The following is a 25,234-nucleotide window of genomic DNA, read 5'->3' as shown; positions in this document are numbered from 1 at the left end:
GTTATTATTGCTGCTGTATTTTCGGTTCCTCGCCAGTGGCTGTACAACACAGTAATGTGCTGTCAAATGTTATTATGTTGTGTTACTTAAGATTGTTACTGGAACAAAAAAACAACAAATAGTATAACTAGTTACCCTAAATAACCTATAATTTTGCCCACAAATGTGCATTTTTACAGGCAAATAAATGGTATATTATTTCTGGTGCTAAAACTTATAATTTTCCACTTGAAGATCACTCCTTGTTGTAAGCAAACCTCAAAACCTTTCTGAAATAAATAGAACTCTCAGAGTCAGGAAAAATGGGCAAGTTACTCGTGGACGAAATTAATGATCATTTAGGGTATTTAGGAAGAGTGCTGAAAAATAGATCTGATTGGATAATCTGCATGATTTGGCTTACTTTTAACTGCGATACCGGGGTTGTACAACATCACAGAATAAATAGATCTGATTGGATAATCTGCATGATTTGGCTTACTTTTAACTGCGATACCGGGGTTGTACAACATCACAGAATAAATAGATCTGATTGGATAATCTGCATGATTTGGCTTACTTTTAACTGCGATACCGGGGTTGTACAACATCACAGAATAAATAGATCTGATTGGATAATCTGCATGATTTGGCTTACTTTTAACTGCGATACCGGGGTTGTACAACATCACAGAATAAATAGGTCTGATTGGATAATCTGCATGATTTGGCTTACTTTTAACTGCGATACCAGGGTTGTACAACATCACAGAATAAATAGATCTGATTGGATAATCTGCATGATTTGGCTTACTTTTAACTGCGATACCGGGGTTGTACAACATCACAGAATAAATAGGTCTGATTGGATAATCTGCATGATTTGGCTTACTTTTAACTGCGATACCAGGGTTGTACAACATCACAGAATAAATAGATCTGATTGGATAATCTGCATGATTTGGCTTACTTTTAACTGCGATACCGGGGTTGTACAACATCACAGAATAAAAAGTTATGCATTTTGGACTTCCTGTGGGATTTGGTATGAAGCATACATTTGGTCCAACACTGTCTGCATTTTGGACTTCCTGTGGGATTTGGTATGAAGCATACATTTGGTCCAACACTGTCTGCGTTCAAGTCCAGGAGACAGGAAACAAAATTTACTGAATATGACCTTAATTGTAATTTTTAAAATATAATAGTATCTTTCAATTTCCGAGACTTATAATTGTGAAGTTTTTCTTTATGAATTTATTTTGGCTCTTGATATGTAGAATTTAAGGGCCCCAGGCAGTTTTAATAATTATGTCAGTAACTTTTTATAATATGTTTTTTTTAACTGTTTTTCATGCCTGGAGGATTATGGGGTAACACCTTTCTTGTTTATACCAGTCTACCTTGTATTTCCTTATAATATATCTGAACAGGAAATAAATTCTGGCTGTATAAAAACTGTGCTTATTGAATCAAAATTTAATTACTTTCATTTTGTTGTGCCTTAACGAGCTACTTCAGTGTTAAAACCTGTATATATCTTAAAATCAAGCTAAAATGATAAAGGTGGAGATAATAAGAATTGCTTTCATAAATTGTAAAAAAAATACACTATATTAAAACCTCTGTTGTTAGTTTCAGAGGATAATACGGAAACAAAAATTTTCGGTCGTTTCCTGTTTTTGCCTGTCATGCCATGACATTTGGTGTCCCCCATCGCTGATGTATAGCCACATATGACATCACACTTTGAAACGCCCGTGAGGTCATCCCAGCATAAATGTCTTACTCGACATCTCATCTGCCTGATTCGTTATCACATAAGGAATGTTGTCATGTCACATTGGGAAAATTCGACGGAAACTGCCGAATATTTTGTTTTTGAGGACTTTCCACTTATTTGGGTAATATAGTGTTATTCATCGTAATTATTTTTGAACTGTGATGTTAGCTCTGTTCCATAGGGCATCCTCCATATTATTTTACTGTTCCGTCTGGTTTCTCTAAGGACTGAGAAGTCACTCTAAGTGTTATGAATTCACTATTATGATGGTATATGGTCAGCACTTGCTTGCATGTTGACATATTTGTACAAGTCGATTTTAGTAGCATATCCATTTAATACTTGCAATTGGGAATTTGTAGGTTGACAAAGTCAAGGATTAACTCTCTACAAGTTTCATATTAAGGATTTTCGGATTTGTTTATTACTAAACCTGGGAATAATATGTTATCTTTAGAATACAAATTAATAAAGGTGTGTTATCCAAAATGAATGTCGGTTGGTTATGTGCAAGGTACAGGTAAAATCATAAATATGACAGGTGGATGAAATGCCGACTTCAATACAGAAAACCTCAAGAATAAATTAAAATGCACGAAAATGTAACTTTGAATTCTGCTCCTTTTGAAAACTGTATAATAATGTAGATGGCACCTGTGACTAGAAAACAAATTATGATAATAGTTTATAGGAACTTCTAAAAAATAGTTAATGAAAAAAAAGAATCGGATAATTCATAAACTAAATTGAATTGTACAGCTGTGGGTTTATATGGTATGAATAGACAGGTAACAGCTGCAGGGTTTTCTGATGTTATATCTGTTAGCCATGCAGCCAGGTGTACAGATAGGGCATGGGCCAGACTGATCAGTACAGGTGTTGTGAGTTACCTGATTACTGTACCTGGAGGGTTATAGACAGGTAACAGCTGCAGGGTTTTCTGATGTTATATCTGTTAGCCATGCAGCCAGGTGTACAGATAGGGCATGGGCCAGACTGATCAGTACAGGTGTTGTGAGTTACCTGATTACTGTACCTGAAGGGTTATAGACAGGTAACAGCTGCAGGGTTTTCTGATGTTATATCTGTTAGCCATGCAGCCAGGTGTACAGATAGGGCATGGGCCAGACTGATCAGTACAGGTGTTGTGAGTTACCTGATTACTGTACCTGAAGGGTTATAGACAGGGAATAGCTGCAGTGTTTTCTGATGTGATAACTGTTAGTAGTGCAGCCAGGTGTACAAACAGGGGTTAGACCAGGTTTATCAATACAGGTGTTGTGAGTTACCTGATTACTGTACCTGGAGGGTTATAGACAGGGAATAGCTGCAGTGTTTTCTGATGTGATAACTGTTAGTAGTGCAGCCAGGTGTACAGATAGGGCATGGGCCAGACTGATCAATACAGGTGTTGTGAGTTACCTGATTACTGTACCTGAAGGGTTATAGACAGGGAACAGCTGCAGTGTTTTCTGATGTTATAGCTGTTAGCAGTGCAGCCAGGTGTACAAACAGGGGTTAGACCAGGTTTATCCATACAGGTGTTGTGAGTTACCTGAGTTAGCTGCAGTGTTTTCTGATGTTATAACTGTTAGCAGTACAGCCAGGTGTACAGATTGGGCTTAGGGCAGACTGATCAAAACAGATGGTGTGGGTTACCAGGCTGTACCTGTCAGGTACAAGGTTGTACATAGGGAATTAAACTGCAGGGCTTTTTGATGTGACGCACACATAAATGTACTATACTACATGTGTACTTGTCCAAAATGTTTGTCTATGACTATAATGGAGAGGATAGATACATTTCGTGGATATCCCCCAAAACCTGAACAAGTTGGACCAGTAAATTATTAATTCAAACATGATTCATAAGATTTTAAACTCTAAAATCTATTGATCAGGGGCATGTATGAACGTCACAGACATTGTAAAATAATTGTCTCGATTGTTCCTCTGATACGGTGTGCCAAAACTTTAGGTCAGATTTGTTCAGGGGTTAGGCTATGTGTAGTAAAAAGTTGTTATATCTATAAGAATGTTGAGTTATGTCTATAACAGTGAACTTTTCTTATGTAGGCCTTGGATGAGTTCTGAAATGTAGGGGAGGTGGAGATTGGGGGGGGGGGGGGGATGCAGTAGATATACATACACAGCAGTGTCTTACAGCTAAAGAGAGATGCCCCCATGGGGTTATGCCCGCAGCAAACATGTGGCGACCAGACAAACACATCAGGACCTGTCTAGATGCTCCATGCTAATATTTAAACTAAGGAAGCTAATCTGTTTTGAAACCAGGTCGTCAGGGTATTGGGACATAGCCGAGAGCAAGCTATGGCAGTGTTTTACCAGTGAAACTGAGGGTTGGGAAGGTTTGGAGTTAGGGGGGAGGGGGGAGTGAGTTTAACATAGGCTATCTAAAGGATGGAGAAGCCTAACAATTTCAAAACGCGATCTCAATCCCAACAGTCTGGGGAAAATCTTTCCCTTGGGAGGGTTAACGCTGGAGTCGTGTTTTCTCGCTAGATTCTTCACAGATTGTCGCGTGGTTTCAGCATTCTCCCACGAGACTACCATTTGTCTGTCGTCCTCTGTTCGGCCGTCATGTGACAGTTCTGTTTTAATGCCGGATTCTTCACTGGATCTATGAAGGTATATACCTGTGCATATTGAAGACAATGCTGGCCACACTGCCAGCTGTTGATGTTTGTGTCTGCTTTTCACCCACAATGTAGATTGTTTAAGGAGAATGGTAAAAATTGAGTTTAACATTTTATAACCTAAAAAATTATTGACTGGGTAACCAAGGTAACCTCTACTTGGTAATCAGAGCAGCCATACCTACTTATTAACTATATCTACTTTGTGTCAATCAGGTAAGAATTTTTGAGATTTGTTCTGAATGTAGTCAGCTTAAGTTCTGTTTTGCGTTCACTTAATTTCAATTGGTTCTTGCAATTTAAAGAGATACAAAAACTGCAGAATACACCAAAGTTGTGTTTGCCTCACAGGATCGACTTTGTCCATGCAGAATAGCCTGTGATATGTATATGTATGTACAGTAGGCCAACATGTACATGTAATCTCTATAGGCGTAGAATTTACTTTGGCAAGCTATGCGAAAGATAAATATGCAGGTTCCTAGGCCATGGTGTCGTTCTCTGGGCCATTGGCATCTGTGATTTCTGGCAAGCTGATTAGGATTGGTCATGAACAGTCAGATGGGAGGTGGACAGTCTGGTGGGAGGTGGACACTGAGGTGGGAGGTGGACAGTCTGGTGGGAGGTGGACACTCAGGGAGATGGACAATCAGGTGGGAGGTGGACACGCAGGAGGGAGGTGGACACTCAGGGAGATGGACAGTCAGGTAGGAGGTGGACAGTCAGGTGAATGAATCTTTAGATGGAAGGTTATAGAAGCTTAGGCAGGTGAATGAATGAACAGTTGCATGGGTGGGTGGTCTGGAAGGCAGGTGGTTGACTTGATGGACAGTCAGATGGACAGACTAATAATCAGGAAGATGGACTTATAGACTAAGATCTAGATGGATGATGGGCAGACTAATAATCAGGAAGATGGACTTACAGACGAAGATCTAGATGGATGATGGGCAGACTAATAATCAGGAAGATGGACTTACAGACGAAGATCTAGATGGATGATGGGCTGACTAATAATCAGGTAAATGGACTTACAGACGAAGATCTAGATGGATGATGGGCAGACTAATAATCAGGAAGATGGACTTACAGACGGAGATCTAGATGGATGATGGGCAGACTAATAATCAGGAAGATGGACTTACAGACGGAGATCTAGATGGATGATGGGCAGACTAATAATCAGGTAGATGGACTTACAGACGAAGATCTAGATGGATGATGGGCAGACTAATAATCAGGAAGATGGACTTACAGACGGAGATCTAGATGGATGATGGACAGACTAATAATCAGGTAGATGGACTTACAGACGGAGATCTAGATGGATGATGGGCAGACTAATAATCAGGTAGATGGACTTACAGACGGAGATCTAGATGGATGATGGGCAGACTAATAATCAGGAAGATGGACTTACAGACGAAGACCTAGATGGATGATGGACAGACTAATAATCAGGTAGATGGACTTACAGAGGAAGACCTAGATGGATGATGGACAGACTAATAATCAGGTAGATGGACTTACAGAGGAAGACCTAGATGGATGATGGACAGACTAATAATCAGGAAGATGGACTTACAGACGGAGATCTAGATGGATGATGGGCAGACTAATAATCAGGAAGATGGACTTACAGACGAAGATCTAGATGGATGATGGACAGACTAATAATCAGGAAGATGGACTTACAGACAAAGATCTAGATGGATGATGGACAAATAATCAGGTAGATGGACTTACAGACGGAGATCTAGATGGATGATGGGCAGACTAATAATCAGGAAGATGGACTTACAGACGAAGATCTAGATGGATGATGGGCAGACTAATAATCAGGAAGATGGACTTACAGACGGAGATCTAGATGGATGATGGGCAGACTAATAATCAGGTAGATGGACTTACAGACGAAGATCTAGATGGATGATGGGCAGACTAATAATCAGGTAGATGGACTTACAGACGAAGATCTAGATGGATGATGGGCAGACTAATAATCAGGTAGATGGACTTACAGACGGAGATCTAGATGGATGATGGGCAGACTAATAATCAGGAAGATGGACTTACAGACGAAGATCTAGATGGATGATGGGCAGACTAATAATCAGGAAGATGGACTTACAGACGGAGATCTAGATGGATGATGGGCAGACTAATAATCAGGTAGATGGACTTACAGACGGAGATCTAGATGGATGATGGGCAGACTAATAATCAGGAAGATGGACTTACAGACGGAGATCTAGATGGATGATGGGCAGACTAATAATCAGGTAGATGGACTTACAGATGAAGATCTAGATGGATGATGGGCAGACTAATAATCAGGTAGATGGACTTACAGATGAAGATCCAGATGGATGATGGGCAGACTTATAATCAGGAAGATGGACTTACAGATGAAGATCCAGATGGTTGATGGGCAGACTAATAATCAGGTAGATGGACTTACAGATGAAGATCCAGATGGATGATGGGCAGACTTATAATCAGGTAGATGGACTTGCAGATGAAGATCCAGATGGATGATGGGCAGACTTATAATCAGGTAGATGGACTTACAGATGAAGATCTAGATGGATGATGGGCAGACTAATAATCAGGTAGATGGACTTACAGACGAAGATCTAGATGGATGATGGGCAGACTAATAATCAGGTAGATGGACTTACAGACGAAGATCCAGATGGATGATGGGCAGACTTATAATCAGGTAGATGGACTTACAGATGAAGATCTAGATGGATGATGGGCAGACTAATAATCAGGTAGATGGACTTACAGATGAAGATCCAGATGGATGATGGGCAGACTTATAATCAGGAAGGTGGACTTACAGACGAAGATCTAGATGGATGAATGGACAGTCAGGTGAAGATAGAAGATAGACATATGAGTAGATAGACATCCAAATGGATAGGCTAAAAATCAGAAGGACAAACTGACAGTCAGGGAAATGAACAAGTTGTCGGATAGATGGACAAACTGACAGTCAGGGAAATGAACAAGTTGTCGGATAGATGGACAAACTGGCAGTCAGGGAAATGAACAAGTTGTCGGATAGATGGACAAACTGGCAGTCAGAGAAATGAACAAGTTGTCGGATAGATGGACAAACTGGCAGTCAGAGAAATGAACAAGTTGCTGGATAGATAGGCAGGTAGTATATTCTTGAGTACGGCATAAAGCACCAAACAAATAAATAAATCAATACATTAAGGAGGACAGTCAGTGGAATGGAGTAACAGTCAACAATACTGAGATAAATAGACAGATGGCTGGATGCATGGATAGTTAGTCAGATGGACAGTTAGTCAAATAGACAGATGGATAGTTAGTCAGATGGATGATGAGATGCTCAACCAAATGGACAGACAGCTGGACGGTCAGTTAGTCAGATAGACAAAAATCAGTGTCCGTCTGACTGAAATCAGTCAGACGGACAGTCAAACAGTCATTCACTTTGACGTAATATGGACAGTGAGATGAAGGATGTGACCGACACCTGCAGGACTAAGAGATTAGCGTTTATATGGATTGTCATTCACTTTGACTGAAACGTAATATGGACAGTGAGATGAATGGACATTTACAGGGTATGTTTTTTTTGACATTGTTACTACATGTGTGAATGCTAAACCTTCAGGAGTATTGTACTGGAGATTTACATATGCATTGTTCTGTCTATAGCAAATCTGCCAAATGCTGCATCATTCAGGTACATAGACTAGTCATTGTTTTGATCTTTTCACCTGCAACTCCTGCCATGTTGCCATGGCAATACGTGCGTACATATCCCTGAGGCCATTATTTAAGATATTGATCGGCTCCATCTCAGATTTCAGCGACAGGTAGCACGGCTCTTGATTGATGTACGGGCATACCTTGACCAGGTGTAACAATACTGACCTGGATTTGGACCTGTGCATGTTTTAATACGAGTTGAAAATCAAAGAATACTTCACTTGATTGTTGAGGAAGACTGCCAGACTTAAATCATGTCAGTCGTCACATGACTTACATTTGCATGGGGTTTTTTCGGGGTGGGGTGGAGGTGGGTGGGTTGTTTTGTTTTGGTAAATATTTATGTTTTAATAACCTTTCTTAATTAATCAAGGACATTGTTAAAATGGTAGTTGTTTGAGGATAACACAATCCTATGGGAAAGAAATTAGGGTCACTCAGGAGGAAAATGTCATTTGCTTTTTGCTGGTTTCTTAAAGAGATATGGGGATGAAACCCAATAACAACTTGGAGTGGGACCCGCCCTTTTGTGGATGTCAGTATGGTATAATGCCAACAAACATATTTATGCTAACTTTGGAGTAGGGCTGGCCCTTCTGTGGACATCAGGCTGGTATACCACCAACAAACATATTTATACTAGCTTTGGAGTAGGGCTGGCCCTTCTGTGGACATCAGGCTGGTATACCGCCAACAAACATATTTATACTAGTTTTGGAGTAGGGCTGGCCCTTCTGTGGACATCAGGCTGGTATACCGCCAACAAACATATTTATACTAGCTTTGGAGTAGGACTGGCCCTTCTGTGGACATCAGGCTGGTATACTGCCAACAAACATATTTATGCTAACTTTGGAGTAGGGCTGGCCCTTCTGTGAACATCAGGCTGGTATACCGCCAACAAACATATTTATACTAGCTTTGGAGTAGGGCTGGCCCTTCTGTGAACATCAGGCTGGTATACCGCCAACAAACATATTTATACTAACTTTGGAGTAGGACTGGCCCTTCTGTGGACATCAGGCTGGTATACTGCCAACAAACATATTTATACTAGCTTTGGAGTAGGGCTGGCCCTTCTGTGGACATCAGGCTGGTATACTGCCAACAAACATATTTATACTAGCTTTGGAGTAGGGCTGGCCCTTCTGTGGACATCAGGCTGGTATACCGCCAACAAATATATTTATACTAGCTTTGGAGTAGGGCTGGCCCTTCTGTGGACATCAGGCTGGTATACCACCAACAAACATATTTGTACTAACTTTGGAGTAGAACCGGCCCTTCTGTGGATTCCAGGGTGGTATACCGCCAACAAACATATTTGTACTAACTTTGGAGTAGAACCGGCCCTTCTGTGGATGTCAGGGTGGTATACCGCCAACAAACATATTTGTACTAACTTTGGAGTAGAACCGGCCCTTCTGTGGATGTCAGGGTGGTATACCGCCAACAAACATATTTGTACTAACTTTGGAGTAGAACCGGCCCTTCTGTGGATGTCAGGGTGGTATACCGCCAACAAACATATTTTTAATGAATGCCTGATTGAAGTTCTTCTTTAGACACAATGTGTTATTTCAGATTACAGTATATGATGGAAGCCTAACGAATCTAATGCGGGGTAGTTTTTAACATGCCCTAAAGCTATGGCTCTGTGTAGGTAATCAAAAATAACTGTGTTGTGTTTTATTATAGGTTTCTTCTATGTGTGCAAGTTTCTCACATTTCATAAAGAGCATGTAAGTTTTCTTGTTACCTGTATGTTTTTCTCACCTGGATGTATTTTCTTCAATCACCTGTGTTTAGACTTTTCACCTACCATTCTTCAATCATGTTTCATACATTATATTTTATATATGTATAGGATTCCTGCTGGAATAATTTTTGCATTTGTTCTGGCTGATATGCTTCTTATGTGTTTAAACTGATAAGCTTCTTATGTGTTTAGGCTGATAGGTTTATGTGTTTAGGATGATAGGCTCACATGTTGATACGGCTGATAGGTTTCTCACCTGTTGATTTGCCATGTAGACATTACTTTCTCACCTGTCAATCACAGCTGATGGTTATTATCAGGTGACAGACAGACAGACAGGTAAACAAGTATTAAAGAGTGTGTAGAATTAGTGGCTGTAGATCAGTGTGTCTGATGCCCTCAGGCAGGTAACCAGCTCACACTGACACGACCTGGATAGACGTTATCAGTCATTGATCATCCCTGATTGGCAGAGGCATACATCCTGCTGTGGTGAATGTCTGCTGTATGTCAGTCAAGTGTTCTGCGATTGATTTATTTCATATTGATCAGTGCATCCGTAACGCAGCTGTACAACTAGTGCAGTTTTCTATTATGTTATGTATTTATACTTGTATGTAAGAAATTGTAACTACCTACTTGTATCACATGTACGTCTGAATGTAGTCTAGGCTTCACGTACTATATTTCTTCTCAAATATGGTCTGCTTAGTTTACCCAATATATGTTATTCTAGAAGGAATATTGAGTTTCTTTTTTCTCACATGGTTAGACCATCTAATGAACAACATACCCATATCTTTACTTTTTCAAATGGCTGGTAAAACAAATGTAACATTCTACCTTCAACACTACTCATATCTGTCACAAATTTGGGAAGAATTGGATATTAGGACAGTTTCTCAGATACGATATGTAAAAGAAGAATTTAATTTCATTTGGCTCTCCTAAATATTGGGGTTTGATTTTGGTTTGTCACACAAGCTACACCTATGTGTTGTTTACTGCTTAGTTTACTGCTAAGTGTTTTGATTTTTAAAATAAGGGAAGAAGGAAAAGTCAACAGTTTCAACATTTCATCCTAAACTCAAACAGATGAGCTGCATGCACTGGCAGGCAGGGCCAGAGCCACTGGCAGGCAGAGCCACTGACATTGTTTCTGTATTATTGAAAGTCATGAAATATGGATAGCACTGTTAATAGATTTTGTGAAAATAATTCTCCCCACATCTGATTTCGTTCCCAGGAGGTGTCAAGCCAACGTGAAAACTACATTTATAAAATTGGCGTTAATTATCCAAAGTTGACTCCTTGGCCTTTGACTTTCCATTCTCTGTTAACCATGGAGTCACTTTGAGCTGATGAATATTCATGAAGGGATATAATAAACCATTGATTTTGCCCTAATATGTATGACTGGTATTTCTGGGATTAATAGCCTGTAAGTGGAATGTATGCTGTGTCAGCGCTCTATAAACCATAAGTGGAATGTATGCTGTGTCAGCGCTCTATAAACCATAAGTGGAATGTATGCTGTGTCAGCGCTCTATAAACCATAAGTGGAATGTATGCTGTGTCAGCGCTCTATAAACCATAAGTGGAATGTATGCTGTGTCAGCGCTCTATAAACCATAAGTGGAATGTATGCTGTGCCAGCGCTCTATAAACCATAAGTGGAAGGTATGCTGTGTCAGCGCTCTATAAACCATAAGTGGAATGTATGCTGTGTCAGCGCTCTATAAACCATAAGTGGAAGGTATCCAATATATGACTAAGTGGTAGCTGAATTTACATGTACCACGGCAGTGGTCATCTCTTCTGTAGTATGCTTCTGATTCAGAATTCAGACTTTTATCGACTGTTAAACGACGAAGGGTGTTATTATTCATTTACATCAGTTGACTTAAAGTTCCACCAAAGATTAAGTTTGGAGGGTCTGGAAGCAACCTACGGGTGGTTGTGGTCCCCCCAGTCTCTGCCCGTTTTCCCCTCCATCATAATGCTGGTTGGTGTCTTATGTAAAATATTCTTCTGTACAATGTAAAACAGCGATCAAATAAATAAATAAACAGGTTGAACACAATATATGGAAACCTTCACACGGCCTTGCAACTACCAGTTAGGTAAATAAACCTGTCAGCTTATATAATCCAATAGCTGACAGTCTGACTGACTGACCAACCGACTAACTTTATTGGAACGCCTACATGTATGTGAGTAACGAGTTCAATCATTAAATCAGCTGATTAATCAACTATAAAACTGGAACGCATATGACTTTAAGCAAACTTTATCCATTTGCCACACGCAGTGCTGCTTGGCAGACGACAGTACATCGTCGATTACACGTCTGCTTCGGCTTACTTTGATCCGCATTTGTTTATTGATTGCTGATATTCACTTTGCTGTTGCCAGGTCTATTAGCCGATTGGGGGTACTATTCACGACTAGAGCAGTGGATGAATCAGCCAGCTTGGTCGCAGTTCTGAATCACGGCTCGGCGGAGAACGGATATCAGGGAGTGGCCAGTGAGGGCGGGGAAAAAAGACGTAGTTTTACCACAAAACCACACAGACAGCTGAATTTCAAGGGGGAGGAATTCTCTTCAGGAGTTCCATCTTGGGAATGGCCATATAAATACATGTGGTGAACAAGCTCTCAGTGATTTTGTTGCGATCTATAATTTCTTATTGTGTGTTTTATTAAGTGATCCATGCTTCTACCATAGCAACTTGGATTACTCCAGTTTTGGCTGCAAAACATGTCTGGATAAAAAGTTATCCAGGAGTGTTTGTGATTGCAAGAGTTTCAGTGGGTCGTTGTACGTTTTTACCGACGCAGTTATGGATGAGGAACTACATCGTCGTGACATTGTGGGCGTTCAGGACTTTGTACTCTTGGAGGATTTCAAAAGCCCTGAAGCATTTCTGTCAAACTTGGCTAAAAGATTCCAGGCAAATTTAATCTACGTAAGTATAAAATTGGGTAATAAAGGTGTGGTGTGTGCTTCCATGGTTTTGTAACAAGTGTTTGTAAAAACTTTATTGCTTATGTATTTTTGTGACACCATTTGAATAATCATGAAGCATTTCTGTCAAACTTGGCCTAATTATTCCGGGCAAATTTGATCTACCTATTATATGTAAGGACTAGCTGGACAAAATATGTATATTGTGTGTACATCTGTGTGTACTTACTGTATTGTATTGTGTTTTAAATGTGTAGTTGTACACGTACATGTACACACATAACCTATTTTAGGTTAGGTGACAACGGAAAACATGCACAGTATCATTACATTCTAATGCCGAAGGAAAGAACTGGGTTTTTTTTTCATTGTTACATAAAATCCAAATTTGATGATGAAATAACAATAATTTAAAAATGGCCTAATGACTGGTGTAAATGTATAGATGTATGCTTTGTTGATTTTAGACGTACATTGACCCTGTTTTGATATTTAGGGTTAGTGTTAGGTTAGATGATGGCCTAAAAATGGCCTAATGACTGGTGTAAATGTCTAGATCTGCCTATGCTTTGTTGATTTCAGACATACATTGGCCCTGTTTTGGTATCGATCAATCCTTACAAAACCTTGGACATTTACAATGACGAGGTCATAAAAACATACCGGAATGTCAATTTCTACGAACTTCCACCCCACATGTAAGTAAAAATGGGAATCTTACAGCTTATAAATGGTTCTGTATTTTTACAATTTGTTAAATGATACCTAACTTTATAGTGGATTGAGGTCAGAAAAGCAACAGCACAAATTGCTATCGTATGAATTATATGTAGGATTTCTATACAATTTCTCCTTTATTTCAGTGGGCGTGAATAATGAGTATAAACGTTATAAAATTCCACAAACAACAAGTAATCAATCATTCATGCATTGATGTCATAAAGTGAAAATTTTTGAAATGATGAATGAAATGTTTTGCCAAATGGAAGAAAAGTCTTGTAGAAACAATTTAGGATAGATCATGCATACAAAAACTTATTTTATACAAAAACAAGATTTTAACTTTAAAGTCTGCGTTGGGGACATTATAAAATCTGTTAGTGTTGAACAAGATCGGGTAAAGTGGCTGCACGAGCTTTTCATTCTCTCGTCTGGGGATGTACACATGTGCTTCTGCTGAGTGGTATGAATCATTATTCCTCATGAAATCAGGTTAATTAGATCACCTGCAGACTATAGGCTTACCTTCATCCACACGGCTTCAGGTAACCTATCCCATGATGCCCCAGTGCCACGCCCTGACTGAGGATATGGGATGTACATGTTTGGGAAGACACAGAAGAGTCCCTTAGGTTGCTAGCCAATTAGCAAACTGTAAATAATCCAAAAGCGTGGTCTAAACTCTGTGTTCGGCAAACTGCATGTAGTGTTTACACATGCTATCAGAAAATCTACAAGGGTGATAGGCACGGCCTACAAGGGTGACAGATAGCCCCAGTAAAGGCACGGCCTACAAGGGTGATAGATACCCCCAGTAAAGGCATGGCCTACAAGGGTGATAGATAGCCCCCAGTAAAGGCACGGCCTACAAGGGTGATAGATAGCCCCAGTAAAGGCATGGCCTACAAGGGTGATAGATAGCCCCAGTAAAGGCAAGGCCTACAAAGGTGATAGATAGCCCCAGTAAAGGCATGGCCTACAAGGGTGATAGATAGCCCCAGTAAAGGCATGGCCTACAAGGGTGATAGATACCCCCAGTAAAGGCACGGCCTACAAGGGTGATAGATAGCCCCAGTAAAGGCACGGCCTACAAGGGTGATAGATACCCCCAGTAAAGGCACGGCCTACAAGGGTGATAGATACCCCCAGTAAAGGCACGGCCTACAAGGGTGATAGATACCCCCAGTAAAGGCACGGCCTACAAGGGTGATAGATAGCCCCAGTAAAAGCACATCCTACAAGGGTGATAGATACCCCCAGTAAAGGCACGGTCTACAAGGGTGATAGATACCCCCAGTAAAGGCATGGCCTACAAGGGTGATAGATAGCCCCAGTAATATTTTTTAAATGTCATACGCAAGAATTTTCAGCAGACTGAAGTTAGCAGCAGGTTTGTTATTAGTTATTAGAATAACTAATAACTAACTCAGCAGCAGGTTAGTTATTCGAAAAACTAATGACTAACTAGCAGCAGGTTAGTTATTCGAATAACAAATAACTAATCAGCGGGGGGTTAGTTATTGGAATAACCCACAGCTAGTTTGTTATTAGTTATTCGAATAACTAATAAGTAATAAGCCAGAGTATCAGTCTGACTTCCACAAAATGAGCCAGGTATCAGTTTGACTTCCACATTATAAGCCAGGATATCAGTTTGACTTCCACATTATAAGCCAGGATATCAGTTTGACTTGCACATTATAAGCCAGGATATCAGTTTGACTTCCACAATATGAACCAGGGCATCAGTTTGACTTGCACCCTATAAGCCAGGGTATCAGTTTGACTTGCATATTATATGCCAGGGTATCAGTTTGACTTGCACATTCTCATCCACAGTATCAGTTTGACTTCCACATTATCATAAAGGATATCAGTTTGACTTGCACATTATAAGCCAGTGTATCAGTTTGACATCCACAATATGAACCAGGGCATCAGTTTGACTTCCACAATATGAACCAGGGCATCAGTCTGACTTCCACATTACAAGCCAGATTATCAGGTTGACTTCCACAGTATTAGCCAGGGTATCAGTTTGACACCCACAATATGAACCAGGGTATCAGTTTGACTTCCACAATATGAAGCAGAGTTTCAGGTTGACTTCCACAATATGAAGCAGAGTATCAGGTTGACTTCCACAATATGAAGCAGAGTATCAGGTTGACATCCACAATACGAAGCAGGGTATCAGGTTGACATCCACAATATGAAGCAGAGTATCAGGTTGACATCCACAATATGAAGCAGAGTATCAGGTTGACATCCACAATATGAAGCAGAGTATCAGGTTGACTTCCACAATATGAAGCAGAGTATCAGGTTGACATCCACAATATGAAGCAGAGTATCAGGTTGACATCCACAATATGAAGCAGAGTATCAGGTTGACTTCCACAATATGAAGCAGAGTATCAGGTTGACATCCACAATATGAAGCAGAGTATCAGGTTGACTTCCACAATATGAAGCAGAGTATCAGGTTGACATCCACAATATGAAGCAGGGTATCAGGTTGACATCCACAATATGAAGCAGAGTATCAGGTTGACTTCCACAATATGAAGCAGAGTATCAGGTTGACATCCACAATATGAAGCAGGGTATCAGGTTGACATCCACAATATGAAGCAGAGTATCAGGTTGACATCCACAATATGAAGCAGAGTATCAGGTTGACATCCACAATATGAAGCAGAGTATCAGGTTGACTTCCACAATATGAAGCAGAGTATCAGGTTGACATCCACAATATGAAGCAGAGTATCAGGTTGACATCCACAATATGAAGCAGAGTATCAGGTTGACTTCCACAATATGAAGCAGAGTATCAGGTTGACATCCACAATATGAAGCAGAGTATCAGGTTGACTTCCACAATATGAAGCAGAGTATCAGGTTGACATCCACAATATGAAGCAGGGTATCAGGTTGACATCCACAATATGAAGCAGAGTATCAGGTTGACTTCCACAATATGAAGCAGACTATCAGGTTGACATCCACAATATGAAGCAGGGTATCAGGTTGACATCCACAATATGAAGCAGAGTATCAGGTTGACATCCACAATATGAAGCAGGGTATCAGGTTGACATCCACAATATGAAGCAGAGTATCAGGTTGACTTCCACAATATGAAGCAGAGTATCAGGTTGACATCCACAATATGAAGCAGAGTATCAGGTTGACTTCCACAATATGAAGCAGAGTATCAGGTTGACATCCACAATATGAAGCAGAGTATCAGGTTGACTTCCACAATATGAAGCAGACTATCAGGTTGACATCCACAATATGAAGCAGGGTATCAGGTTGACATCCACAATATGAAGCAGAGTATCAGGTTGACATCCACAATATGAAGCAGAGTATCAGGTTGACATCCACAATATGAAGCAGAGTATCAGGTTGACATCCACAATATGAAGCAGAGTATCAGGTTGACATCCACAATATGAAGCAGAGTATCAGGTTGACTTCCACAATATGAAGCAGAGTATCAGGTTGACATCCACAATATGAAGCAGAGTATCAGGTTGACATCCACAATATGAAGCAGAGTATCAGGTTGACATCCACAATATGAAGCAGAGTATCAGGTTGACTTCCACAATATGAAGCAGAGTATCAGGTTGACCTCCACAATATGAAACAGAGTATCAGGTTGACTTCCACAATATGAAGCAGAGTATCAGGTTGACATCCACAATATGAAGCAGGGTATCAGGTTGACATCCACAGTATGAAGCAGAGTATCAGGTTGACATCCACAATATGAAGCAGAGTATCAGGTTGACATCCACAATATGAAGCAGAGTATCAGGTTGACATCCACAATATGAAGCAGAGGATCAGGTTGACTTCCACAATATGAAGCAGAGTATCAGGTTGACATCCACAATATGAAGCAGGGTATCAGTTTGACATCCACAATATGAAGCAGAGTATCAGGTTGACTTCCACAATATGAAGCAGAGTATCAGGTTGACATCCACAATATGAAGCAGAGTATCAGGTTGACATCCACAATATGAAGCAGAGTATCAGGTTGACTTCCACATTATATTTTTTTGCTGACCTTCAGGTAGATAATTGTGTTATACATGTGGGTCAAGATTACCCCCAAAAAATTGTTTTTTGATTGGAAATTGATAATTTATAAGTGGTAATGTTTAATAACATTTGATTAACAATGTTCATGTAGGTATTGATCATAACTGGAGTTTATTGTGAAATGTTCATGAGGGTGTTGATCATAACTGGAGTTTATTGTGAAATGTTCATGAAGGTGTTTATCATAACTGGAGCTTATTGTGAAATGTTCATGTGGGTGTTGATCATAACCGGAGCTTATTGTAAACTGTTCGTGTAGGTGTTGATCATAACTGGAGCTTATTGTGAACTGCTCATTAAGGTGTTGATCATCACTGGAGTTTATTGTGAACTGTTCATGTAGGTATTGATCATAACTGGAGTTTATTGTGAACTGTTCATGTGGGTGTTGATCATAACTGGAGCTTATTGTGAACTGTTCATGTAGGTGTTGATCATAACTGGAGTTTATTGTGAAATGTTCATGTAGGTATTGATCATAACTGGAGCTTATTGTGAACTGTTCATGTAGGTGTTGATCATAACTGGAGCTTATTGTGAACTGTTCGTGTAGGTGTTGATCATAACTGGAGCTTATTGTGAACTGTTCATGTAGGTATTGATCATAACTGGAGCTTATTGTGAAATGTTCATGTGGGTGTTGATCATAACTGGAGCTTATTGTGAACTGTTCATGTAGGTGTTGATCATAACTGGAGCTTATTGTGAACTGTTCATGTAGGTGTTGATCATCACTGGAGTTTATTGTGAACTGTTCATGTAGGTATTGATCATAACTGGAGTTTATTGTGAACTGTTCATGTGGGTGTTGATCATAACTGGAGCTTGTTGTGAACTGTTCATGTAGGTGTTGATCATAACTGGAGCTTATTGTGAACTGTTCATGAAGGTGTTGATCATCACTGGAGTTTATTGTGAACTGTTCATGTAGGTATTGATCATAACTGGAGTTTATTGTGAAATGTTCATGTAGGTGTTCATCTCCAGGGGTTTTTTTTTGTTGTTGATATTTGAAAAGCTACTGTTAAGTGGTGATTTGTTGATCAAGTTATATTTGTGCCTCAGCTGTATGACAAATTATTCAAATTTTCCTCTTCATATTGCTGGCCACATAATAATGCCTGGAACATGTTCCATTCCATATGCCATATTAACTTATATACCTAGAGTGTCCTCATTGAGCCTTTAGTTCTTACTCTTTATTCTGTCTGGTTTGAATTGTAACCTGGAAGAAATTCACAAAGCATTTTATTGATATCCCTCTGCATAGTTTTTGACTTTTACAGGTTAGGGCAGACATAAGGGTGTCATCTTACATTTTTTTTGTGCCTGTTCTAGTCCTGTGACCAGCAGAGGCAATGACCCTGGTGTTCTAATCCCTTCTTGTCGGTAATTTAGGGCAAATTGTAAAGCTCTGATCTAACTGATGCCTCCCATTAAATTACCTGATTGCTCGGCTAACAATTAGGAGAGGATGACCCGGTGTTACCTTAGGGAAGCAACAAGTGCTCAGTCTGGTTAGTAATTAGCCTTGTTAATTGTTGAACATATCAGTATGGACAGAGTGAATTGTACTGTGAGTTTTTATTTTGAAAAATGTAGGTAGGTCCAATCATTTCATTGGATGCATACAGAATATGTGTGATATTCCAGAGCTGTGACAGTACGATTACCTCAGTCAGATACTGCATAAATACAAATACACAGGTGTGTGACAGTACCATGGCCACAGTCAGATACTGCATAAATACAAACACACAGGTGTGTGACAGAACGATTACCTCAGTGAGATACTGCATAAATACAAATACACAGGTGTGTGACAGTATGATGGCCACAGTCAGATACTGCATAAATACAAACACACAGGTGTGTGACAGTATGATGGCCACAGTGAGATACTGCATAAATACAGATACACAGGTGTGTGACAGAACGATTACCTCAGTGAGATACTGCATAAATACAAACACACAGGTGTGTGACAGAACGGTTACCTCAGTGAGATACTGCATAAATACAAACACACAGGTGTGTGACAGTACAATTACCTCAGTCAGATACTGCATAAATACAAACACACAGGTGTGTGACAGAACGGTTACCTCAGTGAGATACTGCATAAATACAAACACACAGGTGTGTGACAGAACGGTTACCTCAGTGAGATACTGCATAAATACAAACACACAGGTGTGTGACAGTACAATTACCTCAGTCAGATACTGCATAAATACAAACACACAGGTGTGTGACAGAACGGTTACCTCAGTGAGATACTGCATAAATACAAACACACAGGTGTGTGACAGTACCATGGCCACAGTCAGATACTGCATAAATACAAACACACAGGTGTGTGACAGTATGATGGCCACAGTGAGATACTGCATAAATACAGACACACAGGTGTGTGACGGTATGATGGCCACAGTGAGATACTGCATAAATACAAACACACAGGTGTGTGAGAGAACCATGGCCACAGTCAGATACTGCATAAATACAAACACACAGGTGTGTGACAGAACGGTTACCTCAGTGAGATACTGCATAAATACAAACACACAGGTGTGTGACAGTACCATGGCCACAGTGAGATACTGCATAAATACAAACACACAGGTGTGTGACAGTATGATTACCTCAGTCAGATACTGCATAAATACAAACACACAGGTGTGTGACAGAACGGTTACCTCAGTGAGATACTGCATAAATACAAACACACAGGTGTGTGACAGTACCATGGCCACAGTGAGATACTGCATAAATACAAACACACAGGTGTGTGACAGTACCATGGCCACAGTGAGATACTGCATAAATACAGACACACAGGTGTGTGAGAGAACCATGGCCACAGTGAGATACTGCATAAATACAGACACACAGGTGTGTGACAGTACCATGGCCACAGTGAGATACTGCATAAATACAAACACACAGGTGTGTGACAGTACCATGGCCACAGTCAGATACTGCATAAATACAAACACACAGGTGTGTGACAGTACCATGGCCACAGTGAGATACTGCATAAATACAAACACATAGGTGTGTGACAGTACCATGGCCACAGTGAGATACTGCATAAATACAGACACACAGGTGTGTGACAGTACCATGGCCACAGTGAGATACTGCATAAATACAAACACACAGGTGTGTGACACTATGATGGCCACAGTGAGATACTGCATAAATACAAACACACAGGTGTGTGACAGTACCATGGCCACAGTGAGATACTGCATAAATACAAACACACAGGTGTGTGACACTATGATGGCCACAGTGAGATACTGCATAAATACAAACACACAGGTGTGTGACAGTATGATGGCCACAGTGGGATACTGCATAAATACAGACACACACGTGTGTGAGAGTACCATGGCCACAGTGAGATACTGCATATATACAAACACACAGGTGTGTGGCACTACAATGGCCACAGTGAGATACTGCATAAATACATACACACAGGTGTGTGGCACTACAATGGCCACAGTGAGATACTGCATAAATACAGACGCACAGGTGTGTGGCACTACAATGGCCACAGTGAGATACAGGTGTGTGACAATTGACCATCATCAGAATACTGCTGTTGTTTAATCAGTACATTACTGAAGATTACCTGTAAATCAATACATTCACATTACCGATGGCCCTGGCAGAGTTCCCTAATGTTCTCTGATTATCTGTCAACAATGTTAACAGCGGCATGTCAGCTGTTATCAGTTACCTTGGTAACATGCTGTCATCAGTACAAGTGAGGAGAAATCCCTGAGGAGATTTTAGTGAATCAAGTTAAGCAAATCACCTGCGACTTATGTTTAAGTTTTGCTTCCAATTGACTTGTGATGTACTTTCGTCATGGTGCTGAAGGATGAAGTTCAAATCCACGAATAGGCAATTTGTCCACTTGAAGCCATTCAAGGCAAAAATCACACAATTTCAATCACTATTAACATATACTGTCCAATGTACCTGTGGGGTCTTTTTTGTAGGTTTTACTTACAAATTTAGTTATTTTAGAATTTGGTACTGTTGATCTTTGTTTTTCTTATTCCATGGTGTTTCCTGGTGATTTATGTATGTATGTATAGTTTTTTGCCTAGGCAGATAACCGGGCTTATGAATGCAGAACTCTTTGGTTTTTCACCATTTAGTTAAAAATGGGTACATGAATAAATCTGCCAGCAACTTGCCGATGGGTTTTCCTCCGGAGCTCTGTCCACCATCGTATGAATGAAATATTCTCGAGTATGGCATAAAACACCAATCACATAAATAAATGACTAGTTGGTTAAACTGTGGGAGATGGGAGTTCAAACCCAGCTTCTACATACCATATGTCATGTTGCTATGTCAAAAGCTCACATGATACTAGTTTGAAATTTTCCAGTATTCCGTATCACATGTTAGAATATATATTAATTTTATCACATCTTTCTAGATTGAGATACTTTGCTGATTGCAGATAAAACTGATTTTTGCGTTAAAAACTGCCAGATTATATATATGTATTAGTACCTAAGTCTTCAAACTTTTCAACAGCCTCTGCAGCCAAGAGAACTAAGAGATGAAAAGAAATACTTTGCATAGTTTTATGAGTGTCCATCTTAAATGACACAAGCATCATTTTCATGATAATTATATGAATAAATTCCTTCAGCAAAAAGTAAGTGATTTAGTGGTTGAAAAGGTTGAAGATTTAGAGTAAGTACGGGTACCATATACAATCTAGGAAAAAGACTGTTTATAAAAGCCTCTTGCTACTTGGCATGTTTGACCATTATTAGGAAGATGTAGTATGTAAATGTAGGATAGACAGCTGGAGACTTGGAAGCTTCCTGGCTGCATCATTAGTTTACTGGTGTATATCTTTCTGCTGGATTTATGAGGCAGATTTAATTACCATACCTTGTCAAACAAGATTTCCAAAAACAGCCTAATTAATGCTGACAACAACAGCCGTCCTGCCATGCCTACAGATTGCACATGTGCACTAGTCCCGGGGATCAGAAAGCAAGAAACTGTCATCTCATACTGAAGTCAGACATACTGGTAGTCTAAACTTTGAAACAGTTTACTGCGCAGAATTGTGACTCACTGTAAAACACTGCCACTGTAAACTTCAATACTCAAGTTGTCTCAGGCTTTCATGACAAAAATGAAAATTAGTGCTTAAGTTCAGACATAAATACCACAAATAAAGACATAGCACACAAGAAAAGACTTATTACCACAAAGAAAGACAAAGTCTAATTTAAGTCTGAGACAGCTTCATGATTCCAGAGTGAGGGATTAAATCTGCTCATTTTGAATGCCAAATTGACATGTGTTGTACACTAACATGTCTACACACTAACATATCACATGTGTATATATCGATGACTTTTGGCTCCAGACTGTTAGAAAGTCACCGTTTCTGGTGACATGTGGAGACTGATTCATCATTGTGTTTATAATTCAAACATTTGTCAAACATAATTTGCCCTGTTAACCATTGTTTGCACATACATAAGGGTAATTGAAATCCGTGCAGCATGTTGTGTTTTGTTTGACAACGTGTTGTTTATTAGGAGCTCTCTAGCTTATCCCTACACAGTTTTACACCCATAGTGTTTAAGGGATTCTGTTTTGGGGATTCTGTTAAGGCTTTCTGTTTAATTTTTTTTTGTTACATTTTCTAGGACATGAGCTACATTTAAGTTTCCAATTTCTGGAACATATACAAATTAAAAGAACATCAAAATGACAGCTTTCTTGCTTGTTAGACCAGTTTGGTGGCCTAATGGTTAGAGCATCCGCCTCAAAGTCGGAAGACTTGAGATCAAACCCCGTTCAGGTCATATCAGAGAGTTTAAAAATGGTCCTTATAGCTGCCAAGCTTTGTGCTAAGCTCTGCAGGATTAGAGAAAGGAAACAGGACTGATTGGCCCAGTGTGACTGGGTGGGGTGTCATGTGTGGTGTCTGCAGCATGATACTTCAGTGGCATCACCATGGACTCATGATTACCCATTCACAGGTAGACACAACCAGCCTATATATACACCAACCCTATACATACACCCACAAAGTGATACAACATAAAACTCATGTATACATGAATACATTTGTTGCTTGCTTCTCCGCACCATGGAGATCTGGGGCATATGGTTTACATATGACAGCCCTGTGTTGTACATGTACTCTGTACTTTGTCACCTGTTTTGTGGGAAATTAGATGGGTTAAAGTGAACTGTGTGTAAACATGTTTAGTACTGTAGCTGATAACGGTAGAAGTGTGAATTGTTTTTACAGTATTCCTGCTGTAGACACCGTACCAATATAATCACATGGTTAACGGTAGAAGTGAGAATTGCTTGTACAGTATTCCTGCTGCAGACACCGTACCAATATAATCACATGGTTAATGGTAGAAGTGTGAATTGCTTGTACAGTATTCCTGCTGCACACACTGTACCATTATAATCACATGGTTAATGGTAGAAGTGAGAATTGCTTGTACAGTATTCCTGCTGCAGACACCGTACCAATATAATCATATGGTTAACGGTAGAAGTGAGAATTGCTTGTACAGTATTCCTGCTGCAGACACCGTACCAATATAATCACATGGTTAACGGTAGAAGTGAGAATTGCTTGTACAGTATTCCTGCTGCAGACACCGTACCAATATAATCACATGGTTAATGGTAGAAGTGTGAATTGCTTGTACAGTATTCCTGCTGCACACACTGTACCATTATAATCACATGGTTAATGGTAGAAGTGAGAATTGCTTGTACAGTATTCCTGCTGCAGACACCGTACCAATATAATCATATGGTTAACGGTAGAAGTGAGAATTGCTTGTACAGTATTCCTGCAGCAGACACCGTACCAATATAATCACATGGTTAACGGTAGAAGTGAGAATTGCTTGTACAGTATTCCTGCTGCAGACACCGTACCAATATAATCACATGGTTAATGGTAGAAGTGTGAATTGCTTGTACAGTATTCCTGCTGCACACACTGTACCATTATAATCACATGGTTAATGGTAGAAGTGAGAATTGCTTGTACAGTATTCCTGCTGCACACACTGTACCATTATAATCACATGGTTAATGATAGAAGTGAGAATTGCTTGTACAGTATTCCTGCTGCAGACACCGTACCAATATAATCATATGGTTAACGGTAGAAGTGAGAATTGCTTGTACAGTATTCCTGCTGCAGACACCGTACCAATATAATCACATGGTTAACGGTAGAAGTGAGAATTGCTTGTACAGTATTCCTGCTGCAGACACCGTACCAATATAATCACATGGTTAATGGTAGAAGTGAGAATTGCGTGTACAGTATTCCTGCTGCAGACACCGTACCAATATAATCACATCGTTAACGGTAGAAGTGAGAATTGCTTGTACAGTATTCCTGCTGCAGACACCGTACCAATATAATCACATCGTTAACGGTAGAAGTGAGAATT

At 39.9% G+C, this 25,234-nt stretch overlaps 1 protein-coding gene across 1 annotated transcript in view; it reads left to right on the top strand.

Annotated features, from left to right (window-relative positions):
* The window catches only part of LOC135477189 (unconventional myosin-Ic-like), a 118,468-nt gene that overhangs the window by 41,259 nt on the left and 51,975 nt on the right, over window positions 1-25,234 (top strand). The window contains exons 2-3 of the mRNA XM_064757346.1: window positions 12,347-12,900; window positions 13,482-13,597. Of these exons, the coding sequence (XP_064613416.1) occupies window positions 12,775-12,900; window positions 13,482-13,597 (242 nt within the window). The 5' untranslated portion in view covers window positions 12,347-12,774. The remainder of the gene's footprint in view (window positions 1-12,346; window positions 12,901-13,481; window positions 13,598-25,234) is intronic.

The sequence above is a fragment of the Liolophura sinensis genome, chromosome 10 (assembly GCF_032854445.1).
Source record: "Liolophura sinensis isolate JHLJ2023 chromosome 10, CUHK_Ljap_v2, whole genome shotgun sequence".
NCBI lineage: Eukaryota > Metazoa > Mollusca > Polyplacophora > Chitonida > Chitonidae > Liolophura > Liolophura sinensis.
This window is presented reverse-complemented; position numbering and strand designations above follow the sequence as displayed.